At 37.4% G+C, this 18,053-nt stretch overlaps 2 protein-coding genes across 2 annotated transcripts; both read right to left on the bottom strand.

The window, feature by feature from the left end:
• Positions 1 to 5,717: 5,717 nt before the first annotated feature.
• On the bottom strand, positions 5,718 to 5,972 carry LOC133568238 (phosphatidylinositol N-acetylglucosaminyltransferase subunit Y-like). The gene has a single exon (XM_061920045.1). It carries the CDS (start codon positions 5,970 to 5,972, stop codon positions 5,760 to 5,762), a length of 213 nt encoding a protein of 70 aa, XP_061776029.1. The 3' UTR covers positions 5,718 to 5,759.
• LOC133568237 (protein preY, mitochondrial-like) lies at positions 5,718 to 11,692 on the bottom strand. The gene is made up of 3 exons (XM_061920044.1): positions 11,416 to 11,692; positions 5,983 to 6,211; positions 5,718 to 5,844 (listed from the first exon to the last, which is right to left on the bottom strand). The coding sequence occupies exons 1-2, from the start codon at positions 11,604 to 11,606 to the stop codon at positions 6,067 to 6,069; spliced, it is 336 nt and encodes a 111-aa protein (XP_061776028.1). The 5' UTR covers positions 11,607 to 11,692; the 3' UTR covers positions 5,718 to 5,844; positions 5,983 to 6,066.
• Positions 11,693 to 18,053: the final 6,361 nt, after the last annotated feature.

The raw sequence follows: 18,053 nt of genomic DNA, 5'->3' as shown, positions 1-18,053 counted from the left end.
CCCCCCGTACCAGAAAGCACTTGATGAAAGTGGATACAACTTCACCCTCACCTATGAACCCACCCCAGGAAACCAACCAAAAAAGAGCAGAAAACGAAACAACATCATCTGGTACAATCCGCCATTCAGCAAAGACGTCTCAACCAACATCGGCCGCAAGTTCCTCACTCTGATCGACAAACACTTCCCCAAAGGCAACACCCTAAGAAAAATATTCAACAAGAACAACATTAAATTGAGCTACAGCTGTATGAATAACATGCAACAAATCATTTCAAACCACAACAAAGCAATTGCAAAAGGACTGCCTACCCCCAGACTAAACGACTCTGAAACCAATAATGAATGTAACTGTCGCAAGAAACCTGATTGCCCTCTCAACGGAAGGTGCTTACGGACATCAGTCGTTTACCAAGCAAAGGTAATACGCAAGGACATTAACACATCCGACACGTACGTAGGATTAACCGAAGGAGCGTTCAAAACAAGATGGAATAATCACAACGCCTCCTTTAGAAACCAGACTTTGCAGAATTCTACCGAACTCAGCAAACACATTTGGAACCTCAAAGACAATAATGTTGAATATTCAATAACATGGCAAATTCTTGCATCCAGCACACCTTACAACAGTGGTAATAAAAGATGCAACTTATGCTTAAAAGAGAAACTGTTTATTATATATCATCCAGAGCTATCATCCCTCAACAAGCGCAGTGAAATCATTTCAACATGCCGCCACAGGCGGAAACACCTCCTAGGTAACACATGAGCCAATCACCACACCCTACGCCTGCTTGTACCCACCCACTCTGTGCTCTATACAAACCATTGTATGTGAATGCTTCCATTAAAATCTCCTGATGATTGAGGGAACCCCTCATGAAACAGATATGTAGAGATGAAGTAGTCTTGTGATTTTTTCCCACACCTACATATTGCGCTCTACCACGGTATCGAGCACTATTCTCCGGATAATCCAATCAAGACATATATACATATATATATATATATATATATATATATATATATATATATATATATATATATATGTCTTGATTGGATTATCCGGAGAATAGTGCTCGATACCGTGGTAGAGCGCAATATGTCTCGGATAATCCAATCAAGACATATATATATATATATATATATATATATATATATATATATATATATATATATATATATATATATATGTCTTGATTGGATTATCCAGAGAATAGTGCTCGATACCGTGGTAGAGCGCAATATGTCCTACATTTATAAGACTTGTTGGTATATTTATATGGGACAGTCACCAATACGCCAATTCTGCACACTCGGTGTAATAATACAAAATATAGAGCAAAACTAGTTTCTTCATATGACCATTTTAATCATATTTTATTCAACATCGGAAAACGGCTTAATTTCAGTTAAAATAATAACACACAGTTAAGTTAGTGTAAAATGTACTTATTGAAATATTCATGGAGTGCAGGTCTTGTTGTTTTTGAGCTGCGCTGCAATGATGATTAATGATTAGTGATTTCAAGACATCTTCAAAAATGCGTTATCTGTTTTACTTTATATTTTAGTTGCACAAAATTTACTGTAATTTTTTTCGACTAAAATATTGAGGAATTTGGTTGAATAAAACTAAACCCATCCATCTACAACTAAATTCATTTAAATAACTAAAATGTGAGTAAAATGTGATGAAGTAAAATACATTTTCGTCAAAAGACAGACTAAAACAAAATTAATAACTGCTGATCAAAATTAACACTGGCTTAGTAAACAATGTGGATAAAGTAACGTTATTATATTCCTCAACTGTGGTTTTTGATTATTTCAGGTTAACAGTAGATACTTTGATGCACTGTTTTTTAAACAAAATAGTAAGATGCCTATATTTTAGAAAAACTACCGTCAAGTCAGGAACAGAAGTGATGGACTTTTAGCGCGTAAGCTGACGGATCGGGGAGCTCAGTAAATTGGGCAGTGAGAAGGCAGAATCACAGATACTACACCAAACTCGACAATTAGATTTTTCCAAGGGGCCAACGTTTTTTCAGCAGATAGTGTAAGGACCATTATCATTAAAAAACAACAATATACAGTTAGGAGTTTCGGGCTGTTCCAATCCGATATTGATTTTGGCTATTGGTCCCATATCAGCCAAAAAAAACAATATCAGCTATATATACTTGCATGTAAAATGTCCGATACGAGCAGTTCTGCAGCGTGTTTACTTGTGCAAATGTCCTAAATGTCCTCCAATAAGCACACAAGAGGCCCTTACAGCTGTAAATAACAATATATAAATAATACATGTCAGTGTTTATCTCACGCCGACAACACAAACATCGACTTTTACGTTAGCTTGTTAACATTAGCATTTTGATTACACGGGTTGAGGCTAATAACTACACAAATGGAATATAACTAACTAATTTTACAACATGTAATTAAGTAAATAGTTAATATTTGTTGTTATTTACCTTAATTCCACGCATGTGCTGCTTACTGTGCAAGTTAAAGCTCTACTATGCAAAACGAAAGCCATTTATCAACAACGTCCAGAAACGCCGCGAAGATCATCGAAGATGGACTGATGCAAGGTGGAAAAGTGTTCTGTGGTCTGACGAGTCCACATTTCAAATTGTTTTTGGAAATATTCGACATCGTGTTATCCGGACCAAAGGGGAAGCGAACCATCCGGACTATTATTGACGCAGAGTTCAAAAGCCAGCATCTGTGATGGTATGGGGGTGCATTAGTGCCCAAGGCATGGGTAACTTACACGTCTGTGAAGGCACCATTAATGCTGAAAGGTACATACAGGTTTTGGAACAACATATGCTGCCATTTAAGCGCCGTCTTTTTCATGGACGCCTCTGCTTTTTTCAGCAAGACGATGCCAAGCCACATTCAGCATGTGTTACAAAAGTGTGGCTTCGTAAAAAAAAGAGTGCGGGTACTTTCCCGGCCCACCTGCAGTCCAGACCTGTCTCCCATCGAAAATGTGTGGTGCATTATGAAGCGTAAATTACAACAGCGGAGACGCCGGACTGTTGAACGACTGAAGCTCTACATAAAACAAGAATGGGAACGAATTCCACTTTCAAAGTTTCAACAATTAGTTTCCTCAGTTCCCAAACGTTTATTGAGTGTTGTTAAAAGAAAAGGTGAAGTAACACAGTGGTGAACATGCCCTTTCCCAACTACTTCGGCACGTGTTGCAGCCATTAATTTCTAAGTTAATTATTATTTGCAAAAAAAAATAAAGTTTATGAGATTCAACATCAAATATCTTGTCTTTGTAATGCATTCAATTGAATATGGGTTGAAAAGGATTTGTTAATCATTGTATTCCGCTTATATTTACCTTTAGCACAATTTCCCAACTCGTGGAAACGGGGTTTGTATAAAACTGTATGGGTTTGTTATTTGGGTGATGTTTGTTCAGCTGAATGAAAACCTTTGTAAGTTGCTTTTTGCCCTGTATCAGTCAGATGGGCAACTGATTTATGCTACACCAGGGATATTCAACTAAATTGTTTTGGAGGCCACACAAAAGAAAGCTAAGAACCAGGGTGATGATGTATTTTTAATACTCTAAAGAACAACCGTCCTCTACAGTAGTCATCTGATTTTGCTCTACTCATCTTGTCAGTTACAGGGGTGCTAATCTTTTTTTAAGGACCTTCTACAAAAAAGCAGATGAACGATCATCTTTATGACAGCACTATTGTGTTTTAAAGATTCTGCTGCAAAAATGTGAGTCTTTCACAATGCTTTTGAAGTGAACTCACGGGTCACCAGTTGAATAACAAAATGATGAGAGGCCATAAAATGGAACCTTCAAGGAACACTACTAGTACAACGGAAAAATCTGAACAAACGACTACTGACTGCTTCTGAAGTAAACAAGCTAAAGAATAAAAAATATATATTATGAAAAAAAGATTTAACTGACAAAAAGGAGACTTCAATGGAGGGCCTTGAGGAGTGCCTCAGTTATGTACAAAACCCAAAACCAGTGAAGTTGGCACGTTGTGTAATTCACAGATGCTGGCTTTTGAACTTTGCGCCTATAACAATCCGGATGGTTCTTTTTCTTCTTTGTTCCGGAGAACAAGACGTCCACAGTTTCCAAAAACAATTTGAAATGTTGATTCGTCAGACCACAGGACTCTTTTCCACTTTGCATCAGTCCATTTTAAGATAAGCTCTGGCCCAGCAAAGCTGGCGGCGTTTCTGTGTGTTGTTGATAAATGGCATTCCCTTTGGCTAGTAGTTTTAACTTCCACTTACAGATGTAGCGACCAACTGTAGTTACTGACGGTGGTTTTCTGAAGTGTTCCTGAGCCCATGTGGTGATATCCCTTACACACTGATTTCACTTTTGGATGCAGTATTGCCTGAGGGATCGAAGGTCACGGGCTTAGCCGCTTACGTGCCCAGCTGTTCCCAATTAGCCTGTTCACGTGTGGGATGTTCCAAATAAGTGTTTGTTGAGCATTCCTCAACTTTCTCAGTATTTTTTGCCACTTGTGCTAGCTTTTTTGAAACATGTTGCAGGCATCAAATTCCAAATGAGGTAATATTTGCAAAAAATAACGAAGGTTTCTAGTTTGAACGTTGAATATATTGTCTTTGCAGTCTATACTATTGAATATTGAAAATGATTTGCAAATCATTGTATTCTGTTTTTATTTACCATTTACACAACGTGCCAACTTCACTGCTTTTGGGTTTTGTAAACCACAGGTATGGACCCCAGTGTTGTGTTTGCTTGCAAGGTCAAAATGTGAATGCAAAGATCTGAAAATGTGTTTACAGTGGTCCAGGTTCCTCCATACAACAATCAATCAATCAATGTTCACTTATGTAGCCCTAAATCATCGGTGTCTCAAAGGGCTACAACAATGTCTCAGATCCCACATCAGGGCAAGAAAAAACTCAACTCAATGGGATGACAATGACAAACCTCGGAGGGAACCGCAGATGTGGGAACCCCCCCAACCCTCTGGGTCCCGACTTTGGACAGCTAGCGCAACATCTGTGGTCACCGAATATGTGCCCCCCTCTCCCTCGTGGAGCAGAAAAGAAACGGTTGTTCAACTTCTCTGAAAGGGGGGTCTATTTGAAGGCTAGAGTACACAAGTGAGTTTTAAGATGGGACTTGAATGCTTTCACTGAGGTATCATCTCTAACTGTTACCAGGAGGGCATTCCAGAGTACTGGAGCCCAAAGAGAAAACACTATATAGCCCGCAGACTTTTTTGGGGCTCTGGGAATCATTAATAAGCCAGAGTTCTTTGAATGCAGATTTCTTGCCAGGACATTGGTACAATACAATCAGCAAGATAAGATACAACAGGAACAGTCTCGTGTTTTTAGAAACTTGCTGCAACAAATTTTGTTTCCTATGTTTTGAATTGAACTGAGAGACAGATATGGTGTAATTTCTGGGCTGGATTTGGCACCTGTGCTGCCAGTTGAATTTTTAGTTTGTCACAAAAATGTAAACAGAACTCTGCTCCACTAAGTCAGATCACCATCATATTTGGTGCTATGACATCTTGTATCTATGCTAACACACTTCCTGATTTAGTCACGGTGCCATTCAGTGGTGACAGGTTTCATTGATGGCCTCAACCTCCTATTTGCACGGGCGCTGTTCCTCAAATTTCAAGCCAAGTGAGGACTTTGAAAGAACATAAGCACCATTCAGAAAAACACAGTAAACATTTTATTATTTTTTCCTTATTTCAGTTATGCCTGAAAAGCTTGATTCCCATCCAGCTCCACAGGTGAAAGAAGACATAGACAGGGATGGTGACAGGAAGCAGCAGGCTGTAGAAACACACATTATTAATGCTGGTGCAGCCTTGAGGGAAGTTCTCATCCACTGCAGCAGAATAGAACAAACCAAATAGAGACATGATGGGCACCAGTCCAACCATCACAGACAGGGAGAACATACTTGCTCACTTATTAATATTTCTAACTTCATAAACACTCTTCTGATGGATCAATGAACACCAGCAGCGCCCATCAAGATGAATTGAGTTGTATTCAAGATGGGAGATTGTGTCCTTGTGCAGGAGAAGTCTTCTCTAAAAGTCTGGCTTCCTGGGGGATCATGTTGGGAATGCCGTCAGTGATGGGGTACGCGATTCCCAGCTCGTCATTGATCAGCTCGTTGGTCTTCTCATCAAACCTGGAGGGAGGAAAACAATTAGAAAAGCATAACCACAACCATATATACTATAGATATACTAGAGGTAGGTAAACACACTTTACAGTTAAACTACCACTGACGGTCACACACACTCGGTGTGGTGAAATTATCCTCTGCATTTGACCCACACCCCTTGTCTCCCCCACCCCACCCGGGGAGGTGAGGGGAGCAGTAGCAGTGGCCACGATCGGGAATCATTTTGGTGATTTAACCCTCTATTCCAACCCTTGAAGGGAGATAATGGTCCCACTTTTATAGTATTTGGTATGACTTGGCCGGGGTTTGAACTCACGACCTCAGGGCAGACAATAACGACAAGGCCACTGAGCAGGTAATTTACTCTGTTACATTGACTTCAATAACTTTTGGGATAAATTCTACCTGCCCTGTTTTGTTACATCGAGTTTCATTTATTAATATCATTACATTTATTCATAATCATTGATTACTGCTAGCAAAGATGTATTATTTTGGATTTACAGAGACTAATTTCAGCTGGCACAGTATCACCAGTCCAATGTAAACACTGGTGACGTTTGACTCCATCTCACCAATCAGACAAGCCTGGCAGTCCAAGGGCCAGACTCATCCTACACACTGTACAAGGTGACATGATGTCAGAAGAGGTGGCACGACTATTCAATGTTCAGTAACAAACTATCGAAAAGAACATTTATGTCATGCACTTTTATGTGTGTCAGTAGAAATGGTCACATTTCAGCCTTCAAGAAGTCTACTCCCAACATAAGAAAACATGCTGTGGTAAGTTGTAGATGTTTTTTTTTTTTTAATGTTTTAGTTGAGCATATGCTAACATTAGATCTGTTATAACGACATAAATTAATGTAAAATGTGCATTTTTGTAGTACATGCTGTAGTGTCTCTCACATGCATGCACAGACTACAGTGTAGTGCAAGTACCAATAAAAATAGCTACTCATTAAATCAGAAGTGAGTCATTACTTGAGTGGTTTTTTTGGATACTTTTAACTCAAGTAATTATTTGGATGAGTACTTTTAATTTTACTTAACATTTCTCCAAAGTCACAGTGCAATTGTTGGCTACTGTACACACGGCTTACAACCTGCCTAAAGTAGTAAGGAGAAAGTACCAGCAGGATATTGCTTTGTTGTAGACGGCATGGAAACTAAGACGAGTGCCAACCCATCATAAATACTCTATATTTGAAATACAGTGGGAGTCATCTTCCGAAGGTAATTTTCTTTTATTTTCACAAATTAACAACATTTAACTGTTAAAATCAATTAACAAATAAGAAAATCATGATTAATTTTCAATATACAATGCACTATTGGATTGCATTGCCATAAAGTGGTCAAATTGTGATTTTTTTTCTACCTTCAAAACACTTCCTTGTGGTCTACATAGCATTTAATGGTGGTTCTTTGGTCAATATTTTTCATAGATTAGACCATCTTCTCTTTAAAATGCTCCGTTTTGTGGGCGGTCTTATTTACGTGCCTCCACTTTGACTTGTCTTCTTCTCGTCATCCATGTTTTTAGCGCTCCCACGTCAAGTCTAATGACAGATATACGTTTAAACTACTCTCTACATTTTGTTAGCAATAGCAACAGTGGACAAAGCAGGCATGTGGATCTACAAGCCTTTCTTCCCCAGAAGTTAAAGTACCAATGATTGTCTCACACACACACACACACACACACTAGGGATGGTGAAATTTGTCCTCTGCATTTGACTCATCCCCTTGATCACCCCCTGGGAGGTGAGGGGAACAGTGGGCAGCGGCAGTGCCACGCCCGGGAATCATTTTTGGTGATTTAAACCCCAATTCCAATCCTTAATGATGAGTGCCAAGCAATGAGGTAATGGGTCCCTACCGATCTCAGGGCGGACACTCTAACCACTAGGTCACTGAGTACATAGCGACAACAAGACGATATAGAAAAAGAAAGAACTCAATGATTATCCTGGTGTGTTACATGTTGGGAAAAATGTCACATATCTAAAAAGGTTGGTTTGGATCAAGTTTGGAGGATGGCGACATTGTTCTATAAATATCTCCACCACGCCCTCCAGGGTTTGATTATACATTTTAGGGACTAATGGCAATTTAGGGTTTGACAATTCTGGCAAAAATACTAATCTCTATTATTTTGATTGATATTGTAATCACGATTATCCATTCATTTGAAAACAGAATTTATTTTACCACCAAAATTCAACTTTAAATACAGATAAAACATGGATGTTAGTAATGAATAAACGACAGCAAGTAAAATAATAGTAATAACAGTAAATTTAAGACAAAAAACAACAACAATAAACTTCAGTCTTTTGTTTTGTTTTGAAAAGTTGTTTTTTTTACACTATTTTACCACCATAAGAGTGTGTTCCTTTTGTGTCAAATAATATTTTATAAATCGTTTTTTAATTAAATACAACAACAACAATTCTTTAGGTCGCTAATAAAAAAGCCTTGCCTTTGCCGGAAGTAGGAGACAATGTGCGCGTGACGTCAGTGGTTGTAGGGCTCCTCACATCCTCACATTGTTTATAATGTGAGCCTCCAGCAGCAAGAGCTATTCGGACCGAGAAAGCGACAATGGATGGGGAATGAGGAAATTTAGAGTAAAGGCCTAAAAAAAAAAAAAAAAAAGGCGAGGGTAAGTGAGAGCGATTCAGATGTTTTTAGACACATTTACTAGGATAGTTCTGGGAAATCCCTTGTCTGCCTATTGTGTGTTGCTAGTGTTTTAGTGAGTTAAAGAATACATTAAAGTCGGAGGACGCTGGCTCCGCTGATCTCCGGTAAGAGGCGACTTATTTCCACAATTTTCTCACCGAAAACTGCCGGTTGACATGTAGTCGTGATCCATGTTTGCTTGACAGCTCTGATCCATAGTAAAGCTTCGCCTCCAGGAATTTTAAACAAGAAAACCCTGTGTGTTTGTGTGGCTAAAGGCTAAAAGCTTCCCACCTACATCTTTCTACTTTGACTTCTCCATTAGTAATTGAACAAATTGCAAAAGATTCAGCAACACAGATGTCCAAAATACTGTGTAATTGCGCGATGAAAAGAGACAAATTTTAGCCATAAGTGGTGCTGGGCTAATATGTCCCCTCCAACCAATAACGTCACAAACACGCGTCATCATTCCGCGATGTTTTCAACAGGAAACTCAGCGGGAAATTTAAAATTGTAATTTAGTAAACTAAACCGGCCGTATTGGCATGTGTTGCAATGTTAAGATTTCATCATTGATATATAAACTATCAGACTGTGTGGTCGGTAGTAGTGGGTTTCAGTAGGCCTTTAAGTACATTATGCTTGCGCAAGGTACTTTTTGTAAAACCTTTATTTTGTTAGCGATATCAGACCGGATGTGTATTAACAGAGAGCGTGGCCATTTGTACATTGTTTGTTACGCATCAAAACAAGCAGATGAGATGGGTTGTTATGGTATTTCGAACCCTACATTAAAACACTCTCTACCTCTAACAATCAAAAAGCAGTGAAAACGATGATGCTGTGTTTCCAATTTACGTTACTTACTGAAATTGATTGAACCTATGGCTTTGCACTTTGTTTATTAAATACACACATATTTATATACACGCACACACATATATATATATATATATATATATATATATATATATATATATATATATATACACATATATATATATATATACACACATATACATATACACATATATATGCATACATATATATATATACCCATATATATACACATACATATATACACATAAATAAATACATACACATAAATACATATACATATATATATATATATATATATATATATATATATATATATATATATATATATATATATAGGGCAACACATTGGAGGAGGGGTTAGTGGGTCTGTCTCACAATACGAAGGTCCTGAGTTCAATCCCAGGCTCGGGATCTTTCTGTGTGGAGTTTGCATGTCCTCCCCATGACTGAGTGGGTCCCCTCCAGGTACTCCGGCTTCCTCCCACTTACAAAGACATGCCCCTGGTTATAGGTTGATTGGCAACACTAAATTGGCCCTAGTGTGTGAATGTGAGTGTGAATGTTGTCTGTCTGTGTGGGTACTGCAATGAGGTGTCGACTTCCACCCGATTGTAGCTGAGATAGGCACCAGCGACCCCAAAGGGAATAAGCGGTAGAAAAAGGATGGATATATATATATATATATATACATATATATATATATATATATGTATACGTGTGTGTATATATATATATATATATGTGTGTTTGTATATAAATATGTGTGTATTTAATAAACAAAGTGGCACTGCTTTATACTGTTTTTGTATTTACTTTGATTATTATTTTGAACTGCTTGTGAATGTTGAAATTTATAAATAAATGTTAAAAAAAAAACATGTGATGTGGGTGTATGGCATTTTTTTGCTAGCTAGCTTTGTAGATAAGCTGCCGTTTCAAAAGCTTGATATTGTTTGGTATTTCAGGATTGAATGAGTGTTCTCGGACACATTAGTTTCCAAAACTTGAACGTTGAGAAAAGTTGGTTTTGGAAAAACGGACCCCTTTAAAAATGGCCAACACATAATGTCACGAAAAAATTGCTGCTTCAGCGCGCTGATTCATCTACTAAATTCCATCCATCCATTTACTACCGCTTATTCCCTTTGGGGGCGCAGGTGCCTATCTCAGCTACAATCAGGCGGAAGGCAGTGTACACCCTGGACAAGTCGCCACCCCATTGCAGGGCCAACACAGATAGACAACATTCACACTCAGACACTAGGGCCAATTTTAGTGTTGCCAATCAAACTATTTCCAGGTGCATGTCTTTGGAAGTGGGAGTAAGCCTGAGTACCTGGAAGGAACCCACGCATTCACGGGGAGGACATGCAAACTCCACACAGAAAGATCCCCAGCCCGGGATTGAACCCCTGACTACTCAGGACCTTCGTATTGTGAGGCAGACGCACTAACCCCTCTGCCACCTTCCCATCATTCCTCTCTCTATCTATCTATATCTATATATATATATCTATATATATATATATATATATATATATATATATATATATATATATATATATATATATATGCATATATATATATACATAAGTGCAGAAGTGTACAATTGAGGGAAGTGACAATCAAATATTTCAATCAGTAGTAAAAATAAACCACATGACTTTTTTAACCTGAGCGTCTTTTTGGACAGCGGGCATACGAGGAAGTCCAGCAGCGAAGAGTCAAATGTCGTCGTGTCGTCTTTCAAGTCCGTAAATGTCCTCAGTGGCGACAACAGAGTTAAAGGTAGACGCGTATGTCGCACGTAACGCTTTAAAGACGCAGATGTTGTCCCAAATGTGACAAAAACATTGCGCAACATGACAAAAGCTACTCAAGGTTTTTGTGGCGAAAGAGATCCTAACCGGAAGTACTTTCTTCTTCTTTTTTGCAACCTTCTGGTGTGCATTACCGCCACCTTCTGAAATGGAGCGTGGACCGAGGTGGAACCCTGCTCTACATTATTTTATTTAACCCGGTCTTTATTAAAATATGTATATAATACTTTTTATCCTACGTGTTCTGAGTGCAGCCCTAAAATATCTTCCACTACTAACCTAACCTTCTCTTTCGCTAACTTATTTCCAGTTATCTATTGTATTTCCTTTATCGTTTGGAAGTACTTTGGTTTATGTAAAAACGATGTAGGTCCGCTTCCGGCGTTCGTTCCGTCAAATTGTTTGCCTAATATTTTTGTGTCTTTCTGCTGCATGTATTGCATTTATTTTCATTTTGTTAGTAAACCAATTGTTGTTTGAAGTTTATTTAGAACATGTGTACAGTTTCAATATGATACATCACTTTTATAAACATGTAATTTAAAACATTAGTAGGCACGTGCAACTCTTAAGACCTTCAGTATATAGAATTCAATTATGGAATAGATTAAGCAAATAAACAATGTACTAATATGATCCTTTTCAAAAAACTCTTCAAACGTAGAGTTTTTACATAGTACAAAGAACAACCATGATAAACATTCTGAATTTATTTAATTTATCCATCCATCCATTTCCTACCGCTTGTCCCTTTTGGGGTTGCCGGGGGTGCTGGAGCCTATCTCATCTGCATTCGGGCGTTAGGCGGTGTACACCCTGGACAAGTCGCCACCTCATCGCAGGGCCAACACAGATAGACAACATTCACACTCACATTCACACACAAGGGCCAATTTAGTGTTGCCAATCAACCTATCCCCGGGTGCATGTCTTTGGAAGTGTGAGGAAGCCGGCCGGAGGGAACCCACGCAGTCACGGGGAGAACATGCACTCAAAGAAATGACTCATTGGATGAACTCAGTTAAAATGAAGCCAGAATTTCCATCCAACAAATACATGTTGCCCCAACTCAAAATTAGTACATTCAAACAATACAAAAAAAATGAGTTAATTCAACAAATTTTTTGCAAATATAGCCAAACTAAAATTATTGCAATAACTAAGCGAAATCTATTTACATTTGTCGGACTAATTTTTTTTTTACAAATACAGCTAAAATGAAATTATTTTGGTTAATAAGTGAAATTGATTAATATGTGCACAACTCAAAATTGACTGGTAATTTAGCAAGCTAAAACTCACCCTTGATGCCATAAAAACACAGACAAAACCTGGTTGGTACTTTTAATGTAGAATAATCCTTTTTTCAACAATCTTGAAAATAACAGCACACACTGTCAAAGGTGACTTGCAAACACAAATCAAAATGTTGCGTTTTAGTGAAAACAAAATATCAAGAAGTCAATTTTACATAAAGATGTCAGATTTGCGTACCAACACAGACCAATAACTTAGTTTTATATAAACAAAGATGTCAAATGTACTTAATACAAAGCACACAGAACTCAGTCTTGGATATAAAACAGCAAGAAACAGTTTTACCTTTTCTTAAATAAATCGAGGCACACTTTGCGAGACATGGTTCTCCAACATAGCTCAAAGTGGTGTAAAATTAACACTCAGCACCACAAAGGAAACTGCAAAAACACATTTGAGTCCTGCGCAAGTGTACTAATTTAACCATTAGCCTTAATGTACTAGAGTTTCATCCATCCATTTTCTACCGCTAGTCCCTTTTGGGGTTGCTGGAGCCTGTCTCAGCTGCATACAATAAAGAAAAGAAAACAAGGAAAATACACAATTCCCATGGATCAAATTGGCAACAAACACAAATAAATAAGAAAAACTTAATCACAGACCAGGAATCTGATATTAATGGGATGCTAGTAGCAAATATCTTTTGAATGTAAGCAAGTAAAAACAAAACATGAGAACAGTATTAGCTATTCAAAAAAAGAAAAACAATCCAAAATATTTAATCAAATTCAATCCATTTACCCTGAGTTAAGTGATGAAACAGAGGAGAGAAATGGATGTGAGAAGTGTGGAAGGTAGTCACACACAAAGATAAAACGGGGAGGTAAAGTTCATCCAGTCTAAACCCCCGTAGTCGCTCTCCACTCTCCATGACTGCATTTCATATGTTGATCGTGTACGTCCAGCAGTTCAGTAAACAGCCTCTTCTTCCCTGAAACATTGTCAATTCTCCAATTCTCCAGTTCAAAATGTTTTAGGTCATAGATTGTCTTTAAATGGGGTGAAAATTAAGACAAAAACAATACAACCAAAAATAAAGATCCGATGATGGACTTCGTCAACAAGTGTTCACCTCTCATGCAAACAACTTGATTTTCAGCTGCAGTATCTTTGTGTTCAGTTTGTGACCATCCAAGTTCATTAGTATCTTCTGGAAAAACTCAAATGTGTACTTGAAGTTGTCTGGAAAGCTTAGATCGAGGGCATAAAAGAGCCCAAACATCATTATAATCCCCATGATGACGGTGTCCACGTTGCTCAGGACTTTGATGCCTTCGATAACAACTCCAACATCCTCTGGCTCCCTATCGCCATCTCCCCGGATTATGTACAGTATATCCCCATGACTGTGAGGGCAATGTCCCTTACTGCATCCTCAGTGGCGGAGGCCTGAACAACACAAAAACAGAACACCACTAGCAGAAAATGAATTAGCTTTTTTTTCTTTCTTTTTTTTTAAGTCTTTGTTGCTTGTCAAATCAGTCATTTATGCATTATGAGTTAAACGTGATTGGAAAATTAACCATATTCATATATATACATAGGACTGTCTCAGAAAATTTGAATATTGTGATAAAGTCCTTTATTTTCTGTAATGTAAAATGTCATACATTCTGGATTTATTACACATGAACTGAAATATTGCATGCCTTTTATTATTTTAATATTGCTGATTATTGCATACAGCTTAAGAAAACTCAAAAATCCTATCTAAAAAAATTAGAATATTTCCTCAGACCAAGTAAAAAAGCTGTATGCCATAATCAGCAATATTAAAATAATAAAAGGCTTGCAATATTTCAATTGATGTGTAATGAATCCAGAATGTAAGAAATGTTCATGTTTTTAGTTGCATTACAGAAAATAAAGAACCTTATCACAATTTTATAATTTTCTGAGACAGTCCTGTATATATATATATATGAAATAATATAATGTCTGAAATTGGCCCGTAAATAACTTCAGCAAGTAGTCATGAACATAATGCAAATGCTGCAACATGATCATTTAGGCCAGTGGTTCTCAAATGGGGTTACGAGTACCCCTGGGGGTACTTGAAAGTATGCCAAGGGGTACGTGACATTATTTTAAAATATTATAAAAATAGCAACAACGCAAAAATAATTTATAAATATATGTATTGAATAATACTACAACAAAATATGAATGTAAGTACATAAACTGTGAAAAGAACTGCAACAATGCAATATTCAGTGTTGACAGCTAGATTTTTTCATAAATATTGATGTTAAGGATTTCTTTTTTTGTAAAGAAATGTTTAGAATGAAGTTGATGAATCCAGATGGATCTCTATTACAATCCCCAAAGAGGGCACTTTAAGTTGATGATTACTTCTATGTGTAGAAATCTTTATCTATAATTGTATCACTTGTTTATTTTTCAACAAGTTTTTAGTTATTTTTATATCTTTTTTTCAAATAGTTCAAGAAAGACCACTACCAATGACCAATATTTTGCACTGTTATACAATTTAATAAATCAGAAACTGATGAAAAGGTGCTGTATTTTACTTCTTTATCTCTTTTTTTCAACCAAAAATGCTTTGCTCAGAAACTGATGCAAAAGTGCTGTATTTTACTTATTTATCTCTTTTTTTCAACCAAAAATGCTTTGCTCTGATTAGGGGGTACTTGAAATAAAAAAAATGTTCACAGGGGGTACATCACTGAAAAAAGGTTGAGAACCACTGCTTTAGGGAACCACATCCCTATAGAGATGGACCTGTGGAACAGAAATAGCTGTTTTACTCCATAGGGCCTCTGCCCGTTTGCCACTACCACTACTCTGTCTTTTCTTGCACCTACCAGTGATTCCAAACAAAAATAAAAATTCAAAGAGCCCCATTGTTTACAAAATGCCAGTTATTCAAAAAGTTGTAGTGTGTTGAGCTCAAAGGACCACAAAATATGTAAATAAAAATGGGTAACATCATTTCATGCTAATGTAGAACACAAACTAGTAACTTACTAGATATTCCTTGAAGAAAGTGTCTGGATCTTCATTGAGACGGATAACAAGGCTTCTCAGGATGCACTCCCTCCTGATGTCAATGTCGTCACACAAAAGCAGGGGTGACAAATCAAAACAGAATTTAGCTAAATATTGGTGGCACAGGGAGAGGGGTAAGTTGATGAGAGCGTGTGAAGAAAACTAGATAAACCAATACATCTTTATATATATATATATATATATATATATATATATATATATATATATATATATATATATATATGTTTGTATATATACACTTATTTGATTCGTTGCCCCTTCACTCCACCTTTGCTTTTGAAGATCTGCATCATCTTGAGTGAAATGTGGTCCAGATGTTTATAAAATTTGACTGCAGTGGCTTTGTAGTGATCTGCAAGAACTCCTCATTAATCTGAAAAATATTCAATAAAATGTATTTAGAAAAAAATTGCCATTTTCTTACAGTTAAATATCAATACGTAAAAATATAAGTTAACTTACTTCACTCTGCTGGAGCCGAGCAGGTCATCGGTTTTTGATTTCCTCTATCATGGGCCTCCGTTCAACGACCTCTCGTTGTCTGTGGGAGAAGTTTTATACCCTTTTTGCTTTTATCAGCACTTCATTGTCACACTTTTTTATTTCTGAAAACAAAGCCATTCTCTCACTTTCCAAGCTATCTTTGTTTTCACCTTTTTGGTGCAGTGGTAAGTAGTAAACTTCAGCTCTTCTCGCTTTCTAGATGTTGGCTGCAGCTTTGCCTTGGCCTTATTCCACTGGGCATCTAGTATGTACTCAACTGGCTCTAAAACAGAAAAGTGAGATGTATATTAGTTTACGTTTATGCGCAGTAGCAAGGGGGCCGTCCTTTGCAATAGCTACGCCTAATTGATTAGACTGGCATAGGACAGTGGACAGCTCATCAGTTCGTGACTCTTGAACTTGTAGTTTATGATGCTGAAATACATCCGGAACTGAAGCTTTTTTGACAGGCCAAGATGCTGTACTCAATATGTAGTGGAATTCAGAAAGGACCTCATCAATAACTGACTTTAGAATATAAAAAATATTTTAACTTCAATAAAATGCAAGCAATTCACCGTTCAATAGATATTTGCAGGTTCAGTTATGTTGCCTCATCACAACTAAGTGTTTCAAATTCATGATCTGTATCGACAGACTATTAATCCAGCTTCAGATTTGTCTGACTCCTGCACCTGACCTCTTGTGCTGACAAAAGTAGCTTTAAAATCTACCAATGAATGTTGGTTGTGTTTCCTATTTTTGTGTGTATTAAACGTACTGTATAGATTTGTTTTAAATGAGCAACCTAAAAACATGCATGGAACCGTTTCATTACGCCTCAAATGTTGATTTAGGTGTTGAAAATAATCTATTTCTGTTGTTAGGTCTTTGCATGTCCACACATGACACTTGAATGTAGCTACTTCTGCTGTTTTGGGAGTTTGCGGCTTACCATGAACTTTGTATGTATGATTTAGTAGCTTACTCCATGGGCAATCTGTAATGAGTGATAACTGTCCCTTAAATGCCCATGAGTCTGCCTAAAATGCTGCAACAACAAATACCTGCTAGCTAGTTCCAAACTGCATTCTTTACACTGCCACATTCATAATCCTGAAATAGAGAATAAAGAGAATTAGCATGTATCACATCAAGAGGATGACAATGATAGAGATCAGCTTGTACCAGCATTAAACATATACCCTATTACTTACAATCACTAGGCTGCCACAAGGAGCTTGGTAATGCTTAACATTAGGAGGCTGCCACACGAAGCTTGAAAACAATTATCAATCTGCAAAAGATGATAACATATTGAGGTGTGAGTGCAAGTACCAGAATACCCAAAAATGCAGACAAGTTGAAATTGAATAAAAGGTCTGACCAATAAAACAAGATAACATTTGAACATTTAGGATAGGCTACCAATTATTTGACAAACAAATAAGTTTTACACAAGTCAGGCCGGGATGAAGGTGAGGAGCAGCGTTAGCGGGGAAGATTATTGCATGCATTTCTGTCCGACTGTCACATCAATAATCTTCCCCGCTAACGCTGCTCCTCACCTTCATCCTGACCTGACTTATGTAATAGTCAATCAATCAATGTTTATTTATATAGCCCTAAATCACAAATGAGTGTTACAGTATAGAGTCAAA

This window comes from Nerophis ophidion, linkage group LG14 (assembly GCF_033978795.1).
Source record: "Nerophis ophidion isolate RoL-2023_Sa linkage group LG14, RoL_Noph_v1.0, whole genome shotgun sequence".
In the NCBI taxonomy this organism is placed as follows: domain Eukaryota; kingdom Metazoa; phylum Chordata; class Actinopteri; order Syngnathiformes; family Syngnathidae; genus Nerophis; species Nerophis ophidion.
The sequence above is the reverse complement of the archived record's forward strand: the minus strand, read 5'-3'. Positions and strand labels throughout refer to the sequence as shown.

Bases quoted from the DNA above. Each gene is read 5' to 3' on its own strand.
- LOC133568238 (XM_061920045.1), bottom strand. From the start codon at position 5,972: ATGTTCTCCCTGTCTGTGATGGTTGGACTGGTGCCCATCATGTCTCTA.
- LOC133568237 (XM_061920044.1), bottom strand. From the start codon at position 11,606: ATGTTGCGCAATGTTTTTGTCACATTTGGGACAACATCTGCGTCTTTA. The intron at 6,212-11,415 runs GTTAAAAAAGTC...TCCTCCCTCCAG, and splicing joins CTGTCCAAAAAGACGCTCAG to GTTTGATGAGAAGACCAACG.